This window comes from Megalops cyprinoides, chromosome 12 (assembly GCF_013368585.1).
Source record: "Megalops cyprinoides isolate fMegCyp1 chromosome 12, fMegCyp1.pri, whole genome shotgun sequence".
Taxonomy (NCBI): domain Eukaryota; kingdom Metazoa; phylum Chordata; class Actinopteri; order Elopiformes; family Megalopidae; genus Megalops; species Megalops cyprinoides.
Window position 1 is genome coordinate 10,612,711 of NC_050594.1, and position 21,936 is coordinate 10,634,646.

At 42.4% G+C, this 21,936-nt stretch overlaps 1 protein-coding gene across 2 annotated transcripts; it reads right to left on the reverse strand.

The window, feature by feature from the left end:
- Positions 1-203: 203 nt before the first annotated feature.
- On the reverse strand, positions 204-14,218 carry fam167aa (family with sequence similarity 167 member Aa). Of its 2 annotated transcripts, none has more exons than XM_036542425.1 (4): positions 14,048-14,218; positions 3,622-4,592; positions 2,620-2,897; positions 204-1,790 (listed from the first exon to the last, which is right to left on the reverse strand). In XM_036542425.1, the coding sequence occupies exons 2-3, from the start codon at positions 4,015-4,017 to the stop codon at positions 2,634-2,636; spliced, it is 660 nt and encodes a 219-aa protein (XP_036398318.1). In that variant the 5' UTR covers positions 4,018-4,592; positions 14,048-14,218; the 3' UTR covers positions 204-1,790; positions 2,620-2,633. The 2 variants fall into 2 exon arrangements, with proteins under 2 accessions (XP_036398318.1, XP_036398319.1); XM_036542426.1 differs by lacking the exon at positions 14,048-14,218 and adding an exon at positions 8,262-8,341.
- Positions 14,219-21,936: the final 7,718 nt, after the last annotated feature.

Genomic DNA, 21,936 nt, shown 5'->3' on the forward strand with positions numbered 1-21,936 from the left:
AGGTTCTTTTAACACATCTGGTAGGATTCTAGCTAGATTCTATAGTTTCAGTAAAATCTGAGTATATTGGTTCTCTAGAGATAAACAACACTGACTGACACTTAAAAGTATATTTAAAGAGGATGGAAATGAAATTGTTATATTTATTCCTTTGGCAGATGTTCTTATCCAAAATGACTTACCAAAAGTGCATTCAAAAAGGTTAGGAATGTAGCCACATAAACTTTCAATCATTACTGAAATACTTGTACACTTTCCCATAGTGCCACTGTGGGGAAACATTGTGTGTTGGCTTAAGGCACACAAATACACTAGCATTGTTATTTTCAGACTAAACTTGTACTGCTAATCAAACTCCTTTCACCACAAAATTTTGACTACTGAGCTTTGTTAACATACTGTCAACAGCCTCTAAACCAGGCATATATAATCAGGTTTTACCACGGGATTTAACTGCAGTGTTAGGAGGGGGAAAGGTCTGAGCTTGGGGAGCCAAGGTACAATCTGAGTAGGTGTGTTGTAAATCTGTGTTGGAAAGTGGACAGTGACCATGCTGTCCTGACTGTTGTGTTGAGACTTCCTTCCATCACTTTGGGGCCAGAGTAGAGAAAGGACGTGATGGGGATGAGCAAGGTTTCCAAGAATGTAACTGTAAGGGTGCTGTTCTTGTTACTGCTCTGTAGGTTAGCACCACGGTTTTGAATTCCAGCCAGGTCATAACAGGCAGTCAATGTAAGGAGGTGAAGAGGTGTGCCATGACAGCATGTTGGTTGATTGTAACTCATCTGAGCTCCTCCATTCTGGATGAACTGGCAAGGCCTGATGAGACTTGCAGAAAGGGCAGTGAGAGGAGAATTCCAGTAGTCCAGTCTAGAGAGTACAAGCGCCTGCACCGACAGTTAGATAGTAAGAAAAGAACATATTCTCTGCGTGTTATGTATTAGTAATCTGCAGCTCTGTGTCACTGATGCTACATTGTCTTTGATGGACAGGTCTTTATCCAGCATGGCACCCCAGGCTCTTGGCAGCCTGGGATGTGGTTTCCATGTCTTTTTTTGTTATTGCATACGTATCAACCAACATTAAGCATCTGGACATAACATTGTGTACTTGTAAGAGTGCGGCTACCTGCACATGTTAAACTCCAACAGTCACAGTCATTTTCCAGGTAGCATTCTCTAAATGGAGTCAAGTTCCATACAGCCAGTGAGGTAAATCCAGGGTCCTGGTGGCTAAAGAGCTTTTTGCATCACCCCACTCCATTGTAATCTCAATCTTTATTCACCCCCAAACATTTATTCTTCATCCATGAGATTAACTATCATTCATCCAGACAACTTCACTGCCTTTGAGAAAGTGACAACACTTAAAATAAGAGACACTTTCTCACCCTTTTCTAATGCTGTTTCATGTACACTTTATTCTCTGTTATCTTACAATTTTAAATGAAAATGAAATTAACTGTTAAAAGAGAGATTTCTCAAAGGCGAGTCAGGATCTCAAAGTGAACCTCTAGTAATTAAGAGGAGACAAGACAGTCACAGATGTTTGACACATTTGCCACTAACGATTCCATACAATCAATATTACCCTGTATTAAGGCATTACTGAGGACACATTCAGAAAACAATTACTTAAACACAGTAGGTTGTGCCATGACCAGGCGGCCAGCAGGTGGCGGTAGATTCAGTGCAGTGCTCTCTCACTCAGAGTAGGATCCAGTAGTCTTCAGTACATTCAGGATGAGGGTAGAGGATATGGAGAAACCGAGGTGGGACAGCTCTGACATACTGGAGGGGGGAGAGAGAGCAGGGGCAGTTTACAGCTGCATGATGTTTCTGTTGTTACATTGCTTATGGGCATTATGATATTGAAGTGAGTGCACATTATGCGCATAGTATATTTATGAACATGCCTTAGATGAGTGGTGTGCACCATAGATCTTTGAGCAATTAAAGCCGTGATTGGAACAAAGATCACAAACCTTTGGATCACCAAAGAACAACACCGGTCTACATACAAAAGAGCATATTCACTTTAAAATAATCCTTTTATGCACCACCTTTTCACACAGTAGTTTTGGATCACAAATCACTGCTAATCTCACCTCAACATCATCTACATATGCGCAGGAGCACTGAAGCACAGCAAACATAATCCTCTGATACGCTCACAACTAACCACAACTAGCGGCTATTTTTCATACCACAAGTCCCACCATGCACTGCAGGAGGGCAAACCCTGAACAGGAACAGGAGGGAGCCTCCCCATCCCTCTCATCTGAGCAACTGATAGGACCCTGACAAGATGCTAGAGGGCGCTGATGAGCAGCGTAACTAGGGGACCCTGACCAACGTGGCCCCTGCCAACCTCGACAGAATGGAACAGATTAAGTTCCAGTGCTTACAATGACTGACTCCCAGTCATTTTAAGTTAATGTAAGAAACACCCCAGACTCAAATTTTGATAGTCTTGGGCTCTGACTGGACTCGGATGCAGACTTGACCAATGGCTTGACGAGCTGAGCCCCTAAGGAGCCCCAAAAATAGTCTTTTCAATAATGTTTACACACACATACACACACCTATTTGTGTCAATATTGTTTACACACTTACACACCTATTTGTGTCCTTCTAGCAGAGCGAGAAACGTCGGGAGTTGATGTTCATCTTGGTGACACCAATGAGTTTGAGCGGGGCCGACAGGCTGAAGGCAGGCGTGACAGGGAAGTCACACAGCAGGTCAGACAGCTCATCTCTCTCCTCCAGCCCGTAGGTGGCGTCGTTGAGCATCTTGCGGTGCAGGTTACAGGTCTGCTCAATCTTCAGCTTGTTGATGTCACTGCGCAGCCGCATCAGCTGACGGGCCAGCTGCTGATCCTGCAGGCGCATCTCTGTCTGCAGGGAAACAGCCAATCAGCACTAGGGGGAGGTGGATTTAGTAGAGCAGCATCTTGCTAGCTCATGGTAACTGGTACCCTGTAATCTGTCTCATGTTTAATCTGACTGCCGTGTAATCTGTATGGAATTTCTGTTGTATTATGCTTAACACCAACACTTCCAGGGACCACAGCACAGAAACCTTATTAATCTGCTTGTGTGTGTTACTGAGATTACTGCAAATAATTAAACCTCTTACACTAACATAATTCTCAGAGAGCTTCAGGATTTGTAAATGCACTCCTGAGGGTTGTCATATTTCTCTGTTAATGTACCACTGTAAGAATAATGTCCACAGTAAGTACACCAACTGTAAAATGAGAGTGGGGTTTTATGACATTAGGACAGTGGCAATAACATTATGACACAGAATGGAAGGTACCGTACATAATGTTGTATCCTTAGTGGACAGCGTGTATCTTAATCCTATAGGATTCACACAACTGCCCGATTACATTATGACATTATGACAGTATAGGCCCAGTACATGTATATATTCAGATAATGCTGTGCTTCATAATGGAAAATGCACTCCAACTGTATACCAGTAGGATGAATTGGATATTGTTGTTGTGCCTATGTGTGTATGTAGTTGTGAAATTTGGGCCGCGTTCTCATATGTGCGTCCATTTCTCCCAATGCTTATAAATGAGGCTCGTGTGAAATCTCAGATGTTCCTTACCAGCTCCTTCCTCAGCCAGACGAGAGCCTCATCAATGCCCCCAAACCCTTTCAGCCCCCCTGGGAGCACATGGCCCCCCTGGCTCACGTCAGATGTCTGGAGTGGTCGTTTTGGTCGTCTCAGGGAGCCTGGGGGTTCGTCCTCCCTCTGTCCCATCGTCTTCCCCTCCAGCCCAAGGCCCTTAGCCCTGTGGGCCTCTATCTGGGCCTGTAACTGGGCTTCTAACTCAGCCTTCCACTGCAGCTGTGAGGGCCGCCCAGTCTTCAGCTGAAGCCTCTCTGTTAGGGCCTTCAGGCTCCTCAGATGGTCATCATGGGCAACCCCCAAACCATCCTGGTCCTGTCCACTCGCGTCGTCCACCTGGGTTTTTGGCGGTAATAGTTTTTTCATTGCCATTGTTAAAAAAAAAAAAAACAAACCCAAAAAACAACAGGACCAAAAATCTAGAGCATCAACCTGATCAGTTGCTCATTCTTGCTGGATTTCAATGAGGAAGATACTGCTTTGTGCTGTAGTACGTATTCCCTGCTTTAGACTGTAGACTCCTGGGCTGTAGACTCCCGTGATCACACTTCATTGGAGCTGTTGCTGTTCTGCATCAAGTTGCTCAGGTATGTCTAGAGTCTGGCTCTTCATTAACCCAGCCAGTCAAAGGAAATGTCAAATCAATGAGACACGCTCACGTTTGTTCCATGAAAGAGCAGAAACGCTCTTATTATGCCCCGTTACACATATCTGCAAGCCACGAAGCAGCACAGGATGCTGATGCAGAAGCTGGCGTCAAGTTGATCTTATAACCTACAGAGAGAGAACTTCAGGAAATCTGTGATTGCCCTGTCGATGAGGATATACTTCCTGGAGATATGAATGATTTCTCTTTATCTTTTGATGTAAATGCAGATGGACATCCAAACTGTAATTCCTAATAGTTCCATCAGACAAAGATGATCTGAGATCTCAGCACTTTGGATCTAGAAATCAGAAAAAAATAATGCATTACATACAAGATTTGCACCCATAACACTTGTACTATAATTACTATGCATGACATACCTATTTACAGACAAGAAAAGAATCAGATCATTAACTCTTTGGCTAACAGCAATGTCACAGACACTGACACTTGTCAAAGAACAACTTGATTCCTGGTTTAGTGTAGCAGTAGGCTTGTATCACAGAAACGCGCGTTGACAAATACCTTAAAGACAAGCACAGCATATAGTTAGATTCTCATCGGTGAAAATATTGGGTTTAGCATTCCCGCTGGTATTCAAACCAATCTTTGCATTTTGTAAGCATTATCAAGTGCTGCTGACATTTCTTTAAACAGAAACCTGAATTCATCTGTCATTACAAAAGACATTTCATTTTTTGGCACTTTTTCCCTTTTCCAAGCTTTGAAAGGCATTTTGGGAAGCAGGCCTCACAACTAAAAGGTTGAAAGTTTCAGTCCTAGGAGAGATGCTAGCATCCTTGAAATGAACCCGAACCACTTCAGTAAGTATCCAGCTGCATACATGAATAATAATGATTATGATAATATGATCACACAGCCAAACAGTATGGATTCAAGGTCACACAGAATAGTTGTCTGTGATTCTGAATAAATTAGCTGAGGGCTAAACTTGCACTTAGAATGGCATCGTCTCAATCCAGCCTGGAATCCTCCCGGACTCCCTCACACAGCGCAGATCTTTACACTGTCTGCAGAGTGCTAACACCAGCTTCAGACTAAGAGTGAACACCCTTTCACTGTCTGTGATAGTTACAGTACCTTCACCGTGCTGGAGGTCTGAACTGTCTTAAGTATGCTTTTTACATCCATCCTCTCCCAGGAACAGCATCGTTGAATCCAACGTACAAACCTGACTGCAGAGCACCTCTAGGTCTTCTAGTTCTCCACTAATTCTTCATTTCTAGTGGAGATCTGGCTGGATGCACTATCACTTTCTCTGACTTGCACAAACCATATACAGTTTCAATCAACATTACGCCTGGTGATTCACAACAATTGAGTGAAATGAGCACAGTTAGATAATGTCACGAGAGTGAGTGTGCCACGCATGCAGACATGCATGTGTAGAAGACAGAGTTACAAGGGTAAATATTAGGGTCAATATTCTGTAATAAGTGTGTACCACTAAGGATGCAACATCATCTACTGTATATTCCATTCTGTGTCGTATAATTTTCTTGCCGCATTTGTGGTGACAATGCACATCAACCTTCACCTTAAATCCTCAGTACACAAACACAGGATATTTTTGACCGAGATGACAAAAGAGACTCTGTTTCTTGCCTGTGACATAAAGGCCATGCTTGTCTTTCCAGATGCTCTACTTTAACCTCCCGTGCCCTGCATACATCCTCACGCCCATATTTTTTTGCATGCATGTCTGTCACCAGCTGCCAGTCTTCCTCAGCTGTGAATCAACATTACGTTTTCTACCCAGGACCCCACCCTATTTTTACTGATCAGTTTCTCTCATTTATCATATTGGTTCTGTGCCATATAGGTGCAACATGGCATTTATCCCAGTCCACATCACGTCCACCTTTTTCCATTCATTTAGGCCTTTCAGAGTGGAAAAAACATGTTTACTGAGGAGTTAAAAATAGAATTCTCTCTCTCGTTCAGTCTCTCTGCAGATCCAGTAATGTGATGTGTCCTGTAACGTACATCTGACTTCTGTTTAAACCGGGGTCTTTAAAAAGCGCTTTGTTCTCTGTCAGGTGACACAGTGACTTCGGGAACACAGTTTCCATGGCGACGGGTATCAGCAGAAAAGTCTTCCCCTGTCTTGGCGTTCCGCTGGTCTGGGTGTGAGCGCTATGCCGGTCCCGCGTTAGAATGCGCACAATCCTCTTTAGCTTTGCAGCATTCCTCCAGAATATTGAGACCAAAAGTCAGTTCTGTCTGATCTGTACCAGGAGCCACAGACAAACAGCAGTTTTTTTAGCTAACGCTGCTACAACAAGAAGCTTTATAGTGTCCCTGTTATATAGATGAGTAACTACAGTACTTACTCAAGCACATTTTGAAGGTTCCTTCAATAACATTTTAGCGTTGAGAGGGAGGGGTAAAGGGTTTGCCTGACAGCCCTGTTGTGAAACGACTGTGGGTGGGGCCAGGCCCGGCGCTATGGGGGTGCTTAGGGGTGCATTGCACCCCCAGAAGGACCACAGTGCACCCCCAGTTGTCTCCTTATATTCCAATGTCTACATAGTATTTATGACTTTTTATGCACCCCCATGGATTGCAGTTGCACCCCTCTGGATTTTCTCCTGGCCCTGAGCCTGGGTGGGGCGGACTTTTAAACAAGACGAAACGGAAACCGTTCTAAGGAGGCCTGCGAAGAGCAGGCTGCAGGTGTGTCCCATTTATAACTCGGAGAGGCTCATCAGCCCCCGCGCTGCCGCATGTAGGACACGGCTGCGGCCTGCTAAACTGGGAACACTCCGGAGACGCAGCTTCATTTCCCTCCTGCAGGAGCCAGAACATCTCTCTCTCTCGCTAAACACGGCCTCCAGGCCCCGCGTCTTTCCTAGCAGCTCTCCTAACCCACAGCCAACTGCACACAGTACGTCCGAACCTTAGCTAAAATCAAAACATTACATTCATTCAGAGTTAAGTCTTACAGCAAATCCCTTCCAAGAAAAAAAAAGTAGCCCTGGAAGTATAAAGACCTTTTTTGTGTGTGATATTTGTAAGTCTTAATACCTACTTGTAATACTTTTTTCAAGCGCATTGTGAGTGCAGACTTTGTGGGCTCAAGCTTACAGGCTTAGTAGCAGTGCAGCGGGGTTCCCTGGGTAACTCTGTCTGGACAGGAGTCAGGTGTCCAGAGGCAGTTGCCAGGGTTTGTTATCCTGTTCTCCACAGCACTGAGCTAATCAGACCCTTGGGGTTTGCCATTGCATGTAAATAACCATCCTGACCCTGGAAAGAACAGGGCATTAGCTATGTTTCCCAACCAGATTCACACATCCAAGTAACTTCTGCTACCTCACAGTTCACCTGTAGAACAGACTCAGTAGCACCCTCTGGTGGCAGAGTAACTAAGAAATATCTATATTCCAAACTCAAAATGCTAGATGTCCTTCCTACCTCATGGGCAAAGGCCACAGGCTATAGGGATGTCTGCTTAAGAATAAATAGTGATCACAATTACCTATTTTTTTTTAAACCTGTGAGCACTCCCAAGCGATCTGTCTGACAGCTGCACAAACATCTTTACAAAAATCCACAACAAACATACTTACTCAAACACAGGCGAAGGAGCTTCAGTATGTGCTTTGCACTATACCTGTGTGGCTACCCCCTTGCATGGCTACAGATGGCACCCCTTGTTACTTTGCAGGTTGAAAAGCTCATGACTCAGACTTCCTGAAGTACATGTGCAGCAATGTGTTTGCTCTTAAGGAAGCAATCATACCTGGACAGCCTTTGTATAGCTCCCCACAGACCTTCACAGGCCCACAGGCTTGTTGATCCGCTCATTACCTTATATCCACTCAGCAGATGCTAACATCCTGAACAATTTAGCTTACAAGCTTACAAATTTTACACATTATCCACTTATAGAGCTAGAAATTTAGATATTTCATTTTAATCATAACACTGTCGCCCTGCTACTTACCATTACACCACTCTGCTGTTCCTTACTGCTACACTGCAGTGCTGTCCGCTTTTGCACACAGCTCCGCACAACCCAAAAGGAAACCACACAGACCTTCTGGCTGTGAGTCCGCTCCATGCAGCGCCTTTATTTTGGAAGGGGGGGGGGGGTGGCACTGCAGTGAAATGGTGACAGGGAGGTTGCTATGGTTACTCCAAAGGAGTGACTGGCAGATGAGGTTAACTGTTGCATTGCTGATTAGCGGTTGTGGTTGCTGTGACAATGCGGGGTTTGACTTGCAGAGGATTCTGGCCGTTGCCTTCCGAGGAATGACAGATCTTTTCATTCACTTGACAGACACACACACAAGGAGGCTCCTTTGATAACCCCCTAAAGTTCCCAAGTCGGCAAAAGGACTGTATCCAACCACAAAGGGACATTTTTAGATGGACCACAACATTTTCAGAGTTTTTTTTTTTTTTTATCATGTGCACACTATGGACCCAATCATGCTGAACTGGTCATTTCCTTCCAGACAAAAGAACTTCCTGGCTACTGAAAAGATCATAGAAACCATTCCAGACATTTTGGTCTTTTTAGATATTTTTCATAATTGGATAACTTTATGTTATAATATACTCCCTGTTCCCCACAGAGCCCCGTTTCAGCCAGAACCTGCCAGAATCTGTGAACAATCTGCCCCACTGCACCAGCTTCCAACTGCTTCCACTGCCGTTTCATATTCAATCACAGAAAAATATGATTTCATCCTTTGTACTGTGTTCTGCACATGAATCAAAGACATTTCAAACCTGCTCAGCAAAGAAGTGTCTGCCTAAAAGAGAAAATGAAAGTGAAAGCAGAGACAAGGGGAACAGCGCTACAGTTCACATTAACGAAAACAACTTTATTTTACCTAATGGCAGGGGTCATTGCAAAGCTAGGGATATGGTCCAAACCAACCGCAAGTCAACGATGGGAACTGAACAGCATTCTAGTTTTTCTCCTGTGTGATAGGTCAAGATTCACCATGGACCTGGGTGGTATTGGCCCAGCTAAACTTCCTAAAATAAACTGAGCCACAACTCAAATGCCAGTCACAACAAAGGCATTTAAAAGACAGCTGACACCCATTCCTGGCTTGTAACTGTAACAAATCTGTCAGGGTAAATAGCATTTGTCCTTCTAATGTTGAGGTTTTCCGTACGAGCCAAAGCCATTTCTCTAAACAATGTGCGGGATTGAATTTTAATTTAGTCCATCCAAAACACGCATAACAGATCTGATTATTATTCAAAAAAGCATTTTGATCCCACCTAATAATTTTCAACTGGCTGCTTGTCAAATCTGATGAATAACCTGAATGTGCATTTTGATAAAATAAGAACGTGATCACTTCCTCATGCTTCAAGAATAGCTGCCAATTCAGCATGTATATTTAAAACAGGGTAAAAAGCAGATTGGAGTTTCTGCTAATGGCAGAAGCTGTATTGAATCCTTGTGAGAGTGAGGGCTGAAAGGAGCTTTGAAATGCTGAATTCTGGTCTGGCCCCTATTAAACTCTTGTTTTACCAGCAAGACCACTGAAGTCCTGGAGGACAATGTTTTCACAGCATACAGGCTTCCTCAGCCATGCTGTCCATGGGACAGCGGGGCAGTCCAAACACTGTAAAACTCTATATCATGTCTATCGACAAGCAGACCGTTTGTTCATTCACACCGTTGAGTGGGAAAGTCATTAGCAGTGAATTTTCTTATTTATCTCTCCTAAGGAAAGGCTCTGAAGTCTCTTCTTCTTGAATACTAATTAGAATTAAACTTTCTCTCAATTGTTTTGATAATTAAGCATCTTAATAGTAATCAAAGAAACCTGTTAGAGATCTCATGGTTAAATATTTGAAAATTCAAATATTCTATGTCCTCCCTTCTTGATAATGCTTGTTTACTTCAATTATCTGCTTAAGAAAACAGTGTTATTAAATCAGGGCATTAGTATTCATGACAGGATTACGATATAATATCACAGCAATGGGCCAGATGTTCCGAATCTTACAGATTCACTGACAAGACAATGCGTAAAGTAACACGAAGACTTTTTCGTCAATTCTTTAAGCTCCTGAACAGCAACCTGGAAAGGGTTCTTATGAGTGGTGTTAGTCCATGGAGCTAAGCCTCTGGTCGTCTACATAAGGTCATGCATAGGGTCTACTGTGCTTGGCCAGCTGGTACTGGATTCATTCACTTGTAGTAATATACCTCACCATCTGTTTCTGCATGTAGTGTAGGCCCATTTCATTTTGTACAGTCAAGAGATGAGTGATTATACACTAATCTGAATATCAATTTATCTCACTGCTTTAGCTTTGCTGTGTTTGGGCTCTGATGGATATACAGATATATGTCACATGCTGCAGTTAGTGGAACAACATCATCCACCATGGTACTAAAAGAGATAAACATTGCAGGTCACCCTGAGAATGCCAAGGTAATAGCCCTGTGCTTAGTTTTACTGTTGTATTTGATCATAGTGCTGTGATTGTGCATAGTAGATTGATCTAGTTATAGTGGTGTCCTTGGCCATAATGTTAGATTTGGCCATAGCACTGTGGTTGGTCACAGTGTTTGGTTTGGTTGTAGGGCTGTGCTTGCTCATCGTGTTGTATTTGATGCTGTCGTCTTGGCGAATTCTCCTCCTTAGCAGGATACAGGCAGCACACAGAGTCAGAGGAAAAGGAAACAGGTGCGAGCGAAGCACTGGTCATGCTGGATTAGGCAGTGAGCATGGAGTCGTGTTATTTTCCAGTGCACCGCAGGGACATAACGTCATACGGAGCTGGCAAGATACTGGCCTTTGGCGAGCTGACAGTGGCGTTCTACCCTCATGGAAAGCTTTCCATTTGTTGCACAGCACGCAAATATTGCACAGGAGCAGAAATGGGAAAACAGACTACAGACTAGAGACAAACAGTAGAGCCAATATGGGCTGAGACATAAGTAAAACCCTAACAGTGTGCATTCACTGGGCTGCATCCAGTAAGATTTTTGATCACACCCAATGTCACAGTTTGAGCGAATGCTTGAATTCTTTCAGCCTCTTTACATATGGTGTAAAAAAACAAAAGGGAAATCGCACAAACAGGAATATTCTTAAAAGGTCAATTCTTCTATACAATAAAAAGCTTGTTTAACATTTAGCGGTGTTGCAAATATTGATGCAAATATCTTTGATGACATTAAAATTGTGCCCTGATTGGGTGACTAGTAGCTGCCCTTGATGATGGTCATACTATGCCCTGAGTGGCTGGGTTGTGGCTGCCCTTGACGAGGGTAACAGTGTGCCCCATTTGGGTGGGTTGTGGCTGCCCTTGTGCCCTTGAAAATATTCCCACTGCTCAGTAGCTGCGTGATGTGAGCTAAGCCTCGGCTCAGCAGAATAGCAGCGCTCTGTATCCAGCTGGCAGCACAGACGGGCCCTGTGGCACAAACCCAACACTAAGCACAGACCCCCTGCTCCTTCTGCAGGAAAATTACTGACGGGCATCATTTATTCTGTCTCTGCCTTTCAGGAAGAAACACGGCGTAGTAGTCTGGTTGCAAAGTGATTTGAGGCATGATACAAAATGTAGGTCATAAACTGAACCGAAACATACTACTACTGATCACACGTTTGATTCCAGGTACACAGAACATTAAAATGGTGCAAGGGTGTATCACAATACACCCCACTTATAAGAAATACTGACAATAAGAATAATCAAATATATCATATAATCATAATCATATATCAAAAACACTGGGATAAAATTAATTCCTATGCTGATGGTGTTTCAAAACGTCATTTAAGAATCAAACAAACTGATTTTAAGTATCGAATTGGGTTAACCCACAACATGTAATACAGTACACAATGGCACGAAATGGCACACAATAAAAATCAATTAATACACTGTATTCAAGCTGTAACAGATACATCTCATCTTGTGCTAGTTAAACACATAGCACAGGAGGAAAAAAAACATTTTATGAAGCTTGCCTGGATGCCAGTCAATGTGGCAGGGATGAGACATTTTGTAAAGATCAAAAAACGTTGCCTTCTAGTGTCTTAGCATAATCTTAACAATAAGGGGAATGCTGCATAGAAATTTGGCATTCCACAGGTTGTCTAAGATACTGTGTATAATTAAAGAAGTATCACACCTTCAAAATGAATGCAAACCGGCAAGGAAACAGCACCAAATATCATGGAGACTTCATGACTCACGATAATCATTTTTTGTGTATTAATTTAGTTAAGGATATTGACTGCGCTTTGGCATTGTACTTCGCACAGAGGACTACAATTCTAGGGTGACCTTCAAATAATTCGTATACGTCATGCTATTTTTTATTTTATTCAACACAGGATTGTGTTAAAACCTGAAGACCGCTAATAAAGGGTGGTGGTGGGGAAGCTGCAACATCACAGCAATGCACTGAAAACGTTGTGTTAGGTTAGTTTGCACAGGTAAATGTCATCAAGACAAAAAACCCCCTCATGCGATCATTCACAATTCAGACTAAACATGTATTAACGGATGTAGTTACACTGAATGGAGAGTACTACTAAAAAATGCATTACTGTTACCGCCGATACTTGTGCCAGACAGGAATTGATCTTAACACGTATGGACTATCGTGCCAACCCACACCAGCAACAGCATGCAAGGGGGTCCGGACGCCCTGACGATGCAGCAACTGGCTGTCTCGTGCATTCCCGCAACATTCGACGTGTAATCACGAGCATTAAGCCTCCAAAATTTACGGCGGAATTGAGGGTCCGCAGCTCCCCACCTCCAGCCGTCAAGCCTAACGTACCCAAACCTGCTTAATATATATGACCTATAATCGATCATTTGATAATGTACAGGTATGCCGGCTACAATACGGCCGTCGTGTGTATGTTGCAGTATTAATCAAGAAAGCAATCAAGTTTCTGAGACAGCGCACTTGTCGCAGAGGGGTTTACCCATATAGAATCAGTATACAGATACAGCTGCATGCTACATGGATGCGATCATGATGATAAGGCAACGGAGGCAGAAATTTCTACCTGAGATCACAAAACATTAATATACCAACATTTATACAGGGCTAGGTCCACAGTGATGTGTGTTTTTAAAAATTCAAGACAATCACGTTGTTGCATTTCAGTTGAAATGAAATCATTTCAATGATACCATCCGTTTTGGGAGAATATAGGCTACAAAATAAGCGCACAACGCTCAAGTCGAGTCTAGACGCGTTTGACATTTGTGTCAAATCAGCTGTAAAATATATCAAGTAAGGGATCGTGTAAGGGATTTCTGATTCGAGAGAACTATTCCGAAAAGCTATAGCTACAAAGACGCGCATAATGTGGTTTTTAAAATCAATCGCTGCTTTGAGAGTCCGACTCGGGTTGGAACGTGTAAGCACCTCCTTTTATCACTGCAGATCTCATATCAGAAACAATAAATTGACGAGGCAGTGTGTGTTACATTGTTAAAAATGGAATGGGAAAACAGAAAAGGAAGTCAACAGTGCTTTTAGGATAGCTGGTAAGTGTACAAGAGAAACACTTGCCACCTGGTTAAATATGCACAGGTGACGTGCTGCACAAATGACTTAACCTTTCGATATTATTGTTCGTTTTAATCTACAAAACATTCTCAGGCTATGTCAAGTAGGAAAAACAATTTACTAAGCCACTGCGTAGTCTGATCATAAATATTCTGCTCATTTGCCGAGGGATCTGATGTATTCGGCAAAACATAAATGCGATGACTCACCTGTCTAATTCAATGGGATGCATACTCTTTCAGACCTTATTTCTTCATTCATCACACGCCAGTTTCTCCAGAGTGACTGAACAACAGTTTCTCCCAAAATGTGTGTGCGACGTCTGGTCGTGGACTTCTCACACTCTCGCACGCCCTTTTAAATGTGAGCGTCACGTTCAGACAGCGTTCCGGCTGCACGCCGAAGGGAGTCAGTTCTGCGCCCAGCGACGGCTCCCCTCGCCCTGCCTCGACTGCAGCAGCGTGCTCCTGATCATCGCCAATATTCTCCAGGGCTCCCAGACCATCGCTTGTCCTAAAGCCGTCCGGTTTGGGGCGGTCTGTGTAACTTGGGGTACGCTTTATAGAGGGACCACTTTGACATCCATTCTATCGCGGTTGCACCCGCAGGAGCTTTGCGGAAGGTTTGTAGAAAGCGATATGAGACAGGAGTCCCACAACCTAATTTAAGGTCCAGAGATCACGTAATAGATTAAGAGCTGGAAAAGGAGAGGAACTTAAAACCAATTGTGATCGTAAGAAAACTACAAATCTCCCCAAAATGTATGCTTTTTAGGTTGGATATTCAAAACTTCACTTAGCGACCATTAATTTCACATTAACAGGAATGAATGTGTTGCAAGTCAAAACTCAAAGACTTCATGCGTGTAACATTCTGAGGAGCTAATAAAGAGGCCAGCCCTTAAGTAAATAGGGGGTTTTGAGACTGAAACTGCAGCTGAGCGCTGAGTTGTATCACACACACACACACACACACACACACACACACACAATGAAACTTTTCAAAGATCAATTTTCAGCAATTACGGCGCCACCTGCTGGAAGCCAGTGATTACTGCCAGGATCTCCTTAGAGAGATCCTGGATCCTGTTCATTGATATTGAATGAATGTGAACACTACATTCATGCGGGCACACAGCGCTTGGTGCTGAGGCAGATATACTCTCATGCACAGACAGACAGACCACTGTGCCACAGACTTGTGTGTTTTAATTCTAAGCAGAGGCAATGAAGTTTCACTCATGTGCAGTTTATGGGGAAACTCCTACACTGCAATTCTGGAAGCAATGGAAATAGCACCTGTGTACTGGTTAGGCAACCAGCCTTGTAATTTGAAGGTTTTAGCCTTAGAGTGTTTATAGTATTCACTTGGCAACAATAATTTATCATGTTAGAGCTCAGACTCCATGTTGATACGAATGATGATGAAGTCACCATGAAAGCTGTTTCCTTGGAAACTCCTGTAGTCAGCTCCTCCTCCTTAATTACCCTGCCCCTCCCTTGCTATTTTTGGCCTCTGTCTGACAAAAACCACCTGTTCTCACTGACAGCTGGGTATTTGGTAAAGTGAAAACTCCTTACTGGATAATTATAGTTAGAAAGTGGACGAGTCTTTGGGGGGAGGGTTAACCCCACATGCAGAGTGATCTGTATGCTCCCTGAAGGGGGAGTGAGTCTGCCCTCCCCCTGTTTGCCAAATAAGGGGACTTCAGAGCAGTGACCCACGCTCACATTACATTACATGCATTTAGCAGACTCTCTTATACAGACCAGCTTCCAGCACAATAGATATGTAATGGATAAGTGTAACCAGTCATGTTAAATGAGCAACAGTGTCAGACCAAGCTAACAACACTCACAGACCAGTGAGTGTGAGCATAACATCATTCAAGCCCCACCACAAGTTAACTTTTGCAACCTGACTAGGCAACAGAAGCCAAGTACAATATGATACATTGGTCACATACATGAACGTGATTGTGCACATGTAACCCCTCTCTAAAAAAAGCCCTGAAAACCACATAAAACAGTTGAAATGAATGAGCTCACCTCCGGGAACAGACAACACGAGGACCCAGACACTGAGTGGTCAGTCTGGATCTCGCCTGTCACTGGGGGCAGTCTCACAGGACTTGAAACTATGAGGCTACAGGCAGTTTGAAGGGAACTCGTCTGCTTTGAGCCTGTTTTATATCCACACAAATAACCCAATGGCAGCTGACCCCTTTTACCAGATTGTCTCAGTTCTATATTATGGGATCCATCTGCGAATTTCAGTAGCTGTAATCATTAACTGATCGAGTTACATTTCATGAGTTCTTATTACAACACAGTGATCAGTGTTATTGTGCTGATTGATGTTGTACACAGATAACAGCAGGAAGAAGTACAATTCACAAATGCAAATAATGAGCTTTGAGCCAGAATCCTGCTGGTAGGTGAACTTCATGCCTTTTAAGTCAGTCTTCTGGAAACTGTCTGATAAATTGAACATCATGCCTCTTAAATAAGTGTGTTGTGGAAACAGTCTGATAAGCTTCATGCTTCTTACACCAGCAGGGCATGTAGCATGTGCTCTCTTATGCAGACAGTGAGAGCTGTCCTTGGTTCTGAATGGACCAGGATCCCTGAGGCCTTAAGCCCCACGAGAGATCAAAAGTAACCCACACACATTTGTTCATTGATTATTTATAGTTTCATTTCGCTAAAGTTGTTTTTTTTTTTTGTTAATTTTGCTAAAGAACATGTCAGACACTTTTCTGCAGAATTAAAACAGGACTGGGTTTTAATTTATTACCGCACTCCTTTCAAAAAAAAAAAAAAAAAAAAATCAGCAGCATTCTTCATGTTACAGTGGTTGCAGAAATTTAAACATACAAGTTTAAATAGTTATGTTAGTCAACCTAAAATGCACCCTTGCCCTCCATGAAGAGAGCATAGGGAAGGTTGTTTCTTGTCTTAGGGGCCCTTCAGGATCCCATGGGATTAAAGGAAAGGTCCTTTTCATCATAACCACTATCAGGTTTAAAAGTTATGAGTCTCTGCCTGGAGAGAGAAGTCTGTTTGAAAATATAAGAGTCTATGCATGAAGAGCTAAGATTCTCTGTCTGGAATGAAAAGAATCACTGCCTGAAGAGATACAGTAGGAGTCTGGGCTTGAAAAGCAAAGAGTCACTGCTTCAAGAGTTAAGAGTCTCTGCTTGAAGACATAACAGTCTGTTTGAAGAGAGAGGACTGTTTGGAGAGATGAGAGGAAAGAGGAAAGAGAGAGGAGAGAGGAAAAAGTCACTGCCTGGACAGACAAGAGTCATTGACCAGAAGAGGTAAGAGTTTCTATCTGAAGAGATAAAATTCTCTGCCTAGACAGGAAAGAGTCACTGCCAGGAAAGTTACATTCATTCAGATGCAGTCACTTTCAGTCACACACTTACATTCTGTAATCATGAATATGCTTTTGAACAAAAGGGAACAGAGTTCAACCATTGTCATTGGGTCATGGCGATTTTTGGTGGATCACGCAACATGTTCATCCAACCAGTCTGTGAGCATATGACCTTATAGCCGGAAATAATTGATAATTTCCTTTACATTTAAAGAAGCAACTAGACAACAGTCAGTTAGTTGTCACTGGATTTATGACGTGATTTGTCGCACTGAAACAAATCTAATGTGTAAACAAGCCTGAAGCAATGGCTGGTGAAGGCTTTTAGGAGGAGGGACGGCCACCGGAACACTCAGACTAGATGGAGGCAGGATAGAGAGGATATTCTATTTACTGACCAGACATTCAGCCCCTGCACCCCTTCCATCAGTTCTGATTCTCTGTCTAGGAAGTTGTGGTTCTGGTGTATTATGAGTATTCATAATTACTTTGAGTAATGGCACAGACAGCATTCTCAGTGTTAAGCACACGGGGCTGAATGTCTGGATGGTATATAGAATATCTGGTTAGAAGAGCAGGGCTGCCAGTTCCTGGACTGAGGTGAGCAGACACTGGCTGACCACAGTGTGTATGAACATGTTCGTAAGGCAAGTGCTCATGATGTTTCTATGCCCTGGCTGTCTGTGTCACCACCTGTATCCTCCAATCTCGAACCGTCTACTGTGACTGAGGATTCCCCTCCTGAAAACAGCTGCCATTTTCTGCTTTCTGATCCCATTACATCATACTTGCATCAATATCAGCTGACAGGAGTATATCACTTGTCGCTAAATAAAGCTCAGCCCCACCTTTAATATTTTATAATGGGTAAGTTGTAATTTATTTAGTTTTTTTTGCGTAGTTTTGCTGTCTTCAGCAAAAGTTTGTTGCCTTTCTAGCTTAACATGTCTGTTTCAGTAAATGTCAAATGTTTTTATCGTTTTAGTTCAAACAGACTATTGTAATAGATAACATTAATCAAATCTTTATTGTTTATTTTAAGAGGATGAATGTAATAGAATTCTCTGAGAAGAAGCAACTTTTTATGTCTTTCTCTGCCCTGTTTAAGAGCACATTTATCTGCATGTGGTGATACTTTCCCTACACTTTCTTGTTTTCAAATTGCTAAACTGAAAGCCGTTGTGCAAGAATCCTGAACAGAAAGGTATATTTAGCTTAACTGGAGGGGAATAAATGGAAGACTGGGGTGATGAGTTCTAAAAAAAAGGCAGGCAGCACCATCTAGTGGTAGATATATGCAACTGGCCTCCTAATTTTTGTTTTCTGTGTATTCTGATTCTTCAACTATGATTACATTTTTAACGCTCCTTTTAAGACATTTATATTGTCAAGTTGATATCTCCAGAATTTCTACATGTAAATTAAAGCAAACAATAAAAACGGGTTCATGAATCAGACTGGACTGATAATAAATTGGAAATATGCTCAGCCCCTCCTCGCAGATATCCCTCAGAGCAGAATAAGAGAGTATGGCTTTTCAGTACTCATATGAATATTGATTTAGATGTTTTTGGGCATATAGTTTGCACTCCCAGTAGGGTTGTTTGCTGCCTGGATTGGCTTTTGTACACTCTGTCTCCCTGTATGGATGATTTAACAATGTTTCCCTAATTTGTAAATGTATTCATTGTATATGAATAATTGATGTATAGGTAATTAGAATGAAAATTGAATAGGATAAAACCTGGTCTGCCTTGGACGGCAGACCGTCTGGGAATACCAGCTGCTGTAAGCTATTTCGCCTTTTGTTGTGTTTATGATATCTTATCCAATGTAGCAAATACGTCACTATGTTACTCATGGAGATCATTGGCTAGAAATGACCAAAAAACAAAAAAAAAAAACAAAAAAAAGAAGACACAGTAAAAGATTATCTTTGCTTTGTCTGAGGCCCTCTCTTCTTCTTATATAAGGGATATAAAGGACATGAAAACCTCCAGTTCACTCCATGGAGGAGGTCCTACACACCATGGCTGGTTGAGCTGGCACTACCTCAGAGCCGCATGGTGGTTTAAGGTGACCCCTGCTGTGTCACAGTCTGGGTGCGGGCTGCTGAATAACATTAGCCTTTCAGCTTATCGCGTTAGCAGGCAGGCTCTCACCCTGGCTGAGTGAGATGTAGGTGGCTTTCGGGAAGCCACGCTCCTTTGTAGCATGCACAAACGCTTTCTTGAAAATGAGCTCACTCGCAATTTCAAAGAGTCTGGAAAAGTCCCACTGGAGCGCACAGACGACTAGTAAAATAAAAATATATTTTCACAAAGAGCCGGCGTCGCTTGACTTTTTTTTTCCTTCACAGGAGGCAAATAAAATTACTTTTGGCACTTCCAACGAAAACAGAGAAATTAAAGCCGTGCTGTAGATCCTTTAAAAGGGTTTTATTTTAGAAATTTCCGGTGGTTCACATGTGATCTGTGTGTGAAAACAGCATTTGTTCCAACGTCCAAGTGAACTTTTTGTGTGTTTACTGAATCTGTTTACTCAGATTGACGGATTCACTTTGAGTGGTGTATCATTGAATTGCAGGAGCTGCTGTTTCATGCCTGAGTCTGAAAACCCTCATTCAAAATGCTATGTACCAATAACAGTAAAAAAAATGTTTTTGGCATGTGTTGTATGTGTGTGTGCATAAACTCAGCATCTAAATGAGATGGATCACCAGCTGTTTTGAATCTATACACAGAAAATGTTGAGGCCAACACAACATCAGTAGGGATCACCTCTTCAGATAGCCTCAAATAAAAGACATGTGTGACGCATTTGCACAGATAAGTACTATTTCCAGCGTGACCTGAATTATAGTTATCGGGGAAGTAGTTCTTGGCAGCTGGTTTGTGTTTCAAAGAGAATGTACAGTAGGCACGTCCATGTGCTTTTGGGCAGCAGTGTGACACAGTGGTTTGAGAGCTGCGTTAGGGAGCCTGAAGTGTCTGGGCTCAAGTCCTGGGTGGGGCACCACTGGCGTCAGGGTCCATGACTGAAGCATTTAACCCGAATTGCCTCAGTAAAACATCCAGCTGTCTGAATGGAAATTAAACTTATAAAGATGATGAATGTAAGCAGACAATAATGGCTGTTTGTGTCCAGTGGTTCATGTTTATTCATTTATTTCGCCCCCTGTCTCTCCCTCGCGCCCTGCACCACAATCACAGCAGTTAGTAGATAGTCATATTTTTCTGCACCCCTGAATCAAAACGTATGCGGTGGCGTCAGACTAAATCAATTCAACACGTGAAATTTAAAAAAAGACGGGCCTTTATCCTGCTGTGCTGTCAGCAGAGTGTGAGCGGCTTTACCGCCTTGTTGTGTGCTTGTTTTGGTACCAGCTACCAATGCTGTGTTGGACATTCCAGTCTGACTTATCCCCAAAGTCACCAAGCTCTGGCTGTCACACATGTCATTACGAGACGTGTTATATTTCATCACACAGACAGTGGCCAGCTAAAATTGTTCCCAGATCCCTTTATTTATTTCCAGATTTCGCAAGTTCTTTCATAGGCCTAGATGCTGACTTTTAACAGAGAAAAAAAAACCTTTTGAATGACAAATTTCTTTAATAATCCTTTGCAGAAACATTTAACTGTATATCTGTCCTCTCAAACCTGTTGTTGGTTTTGGATCTAAGCTTAGTCACAAAGATCTTCACTCCTAAAGTAAGTCATGTGTACAGTAATGGTTTTATAGTTATATTCCAGGGGCGCTGCTACACTAAGTTCTTTGAAACACTATTGATTCTTTGTTTCAAAAGTTATTCAAAACTGTAAATTTGAAATGTAATTTTAAAGTAGCCCGATTTACACCAATTTACAATTGTGTTGTTCACAGTTTTTCTCAGTAAGCTAGCTGCAAACAGGAGAAAATGCTAGAAACTTAAAACTGGTGTGCCTGCGAATCAGTAATGCTGAGTGCAATGTTGATGAGCATTACCTCGTAGAAGATCCGTTAACAACTAATTCGCAAAGTACTGCAAAATTAGATTGGTGTGGCTAACATCGCGAATGACTTCAAGGTGTATTGATTTGTTGCTACACAGAATTTTCTTTGTGACGCGCGTTTCAGAATTTTGAAACTTTATCATGCTTATAAATGTTTTGCAGCTTTTACATGCTGTTCAATAGATGATAACGGCATGAATGTATTTGTTTTGACAGATTGAGTAGGGTAGTGGTTTCAATAAAACTTTCAAACCAAAGCAGAGAATGTTCCTTTAATGTGAGTAAACCATGGGTTCTGTCATCCCCACTTGGGTTGCAGTACGCTGCCTCTCTCAATAAAATAACTGCAGTTTTCAAAAGGTAATTAATGAAAGAACTGTGGGAAAATGATTTTTCAACAATGTAGACATACTTAATGGACGCAGGAAACGTTTGTTAAATTTCGGAGATGAAGGAAACACAAACACGCTTTACGTCTTTTCTGGACATGGTTCGTCCTCAGAGACAACCTATCGCTTATTTCAATCATTGAAATAGAAAGCAATGAATGAAATACAACACCCGCTCAATGTTTTAAATCCTATACTTGTTTTTCTTTGTGTGATTTATCCGTGCAACGTTCATTAGACAGGAGAATAATATTTCAGCAATATAATCCTCGTTAGGAGATCAGATTGGCACTGTCAAAAGAGAAACCCGTGCCTCCTGGCGCAGACCGGCTT

Bases quoted from the DNA above. Each gene is read 5' to 3' on its own strand.
- fam167aa (XM_036542425.1), bottom strand. From the start codon at position 4,017: ATGGCAATGAAAAAACTATTACCGCCAAAAACCCAGGTGGACGACGCG. The intron at 2,898-3,621 runs GTAAGGAACATC...GTTTCCCTGCAG, and splicing joins TCTGGCTGAGGAAGGAGCTG to ACAGAGATGCGCCTGCAGGA.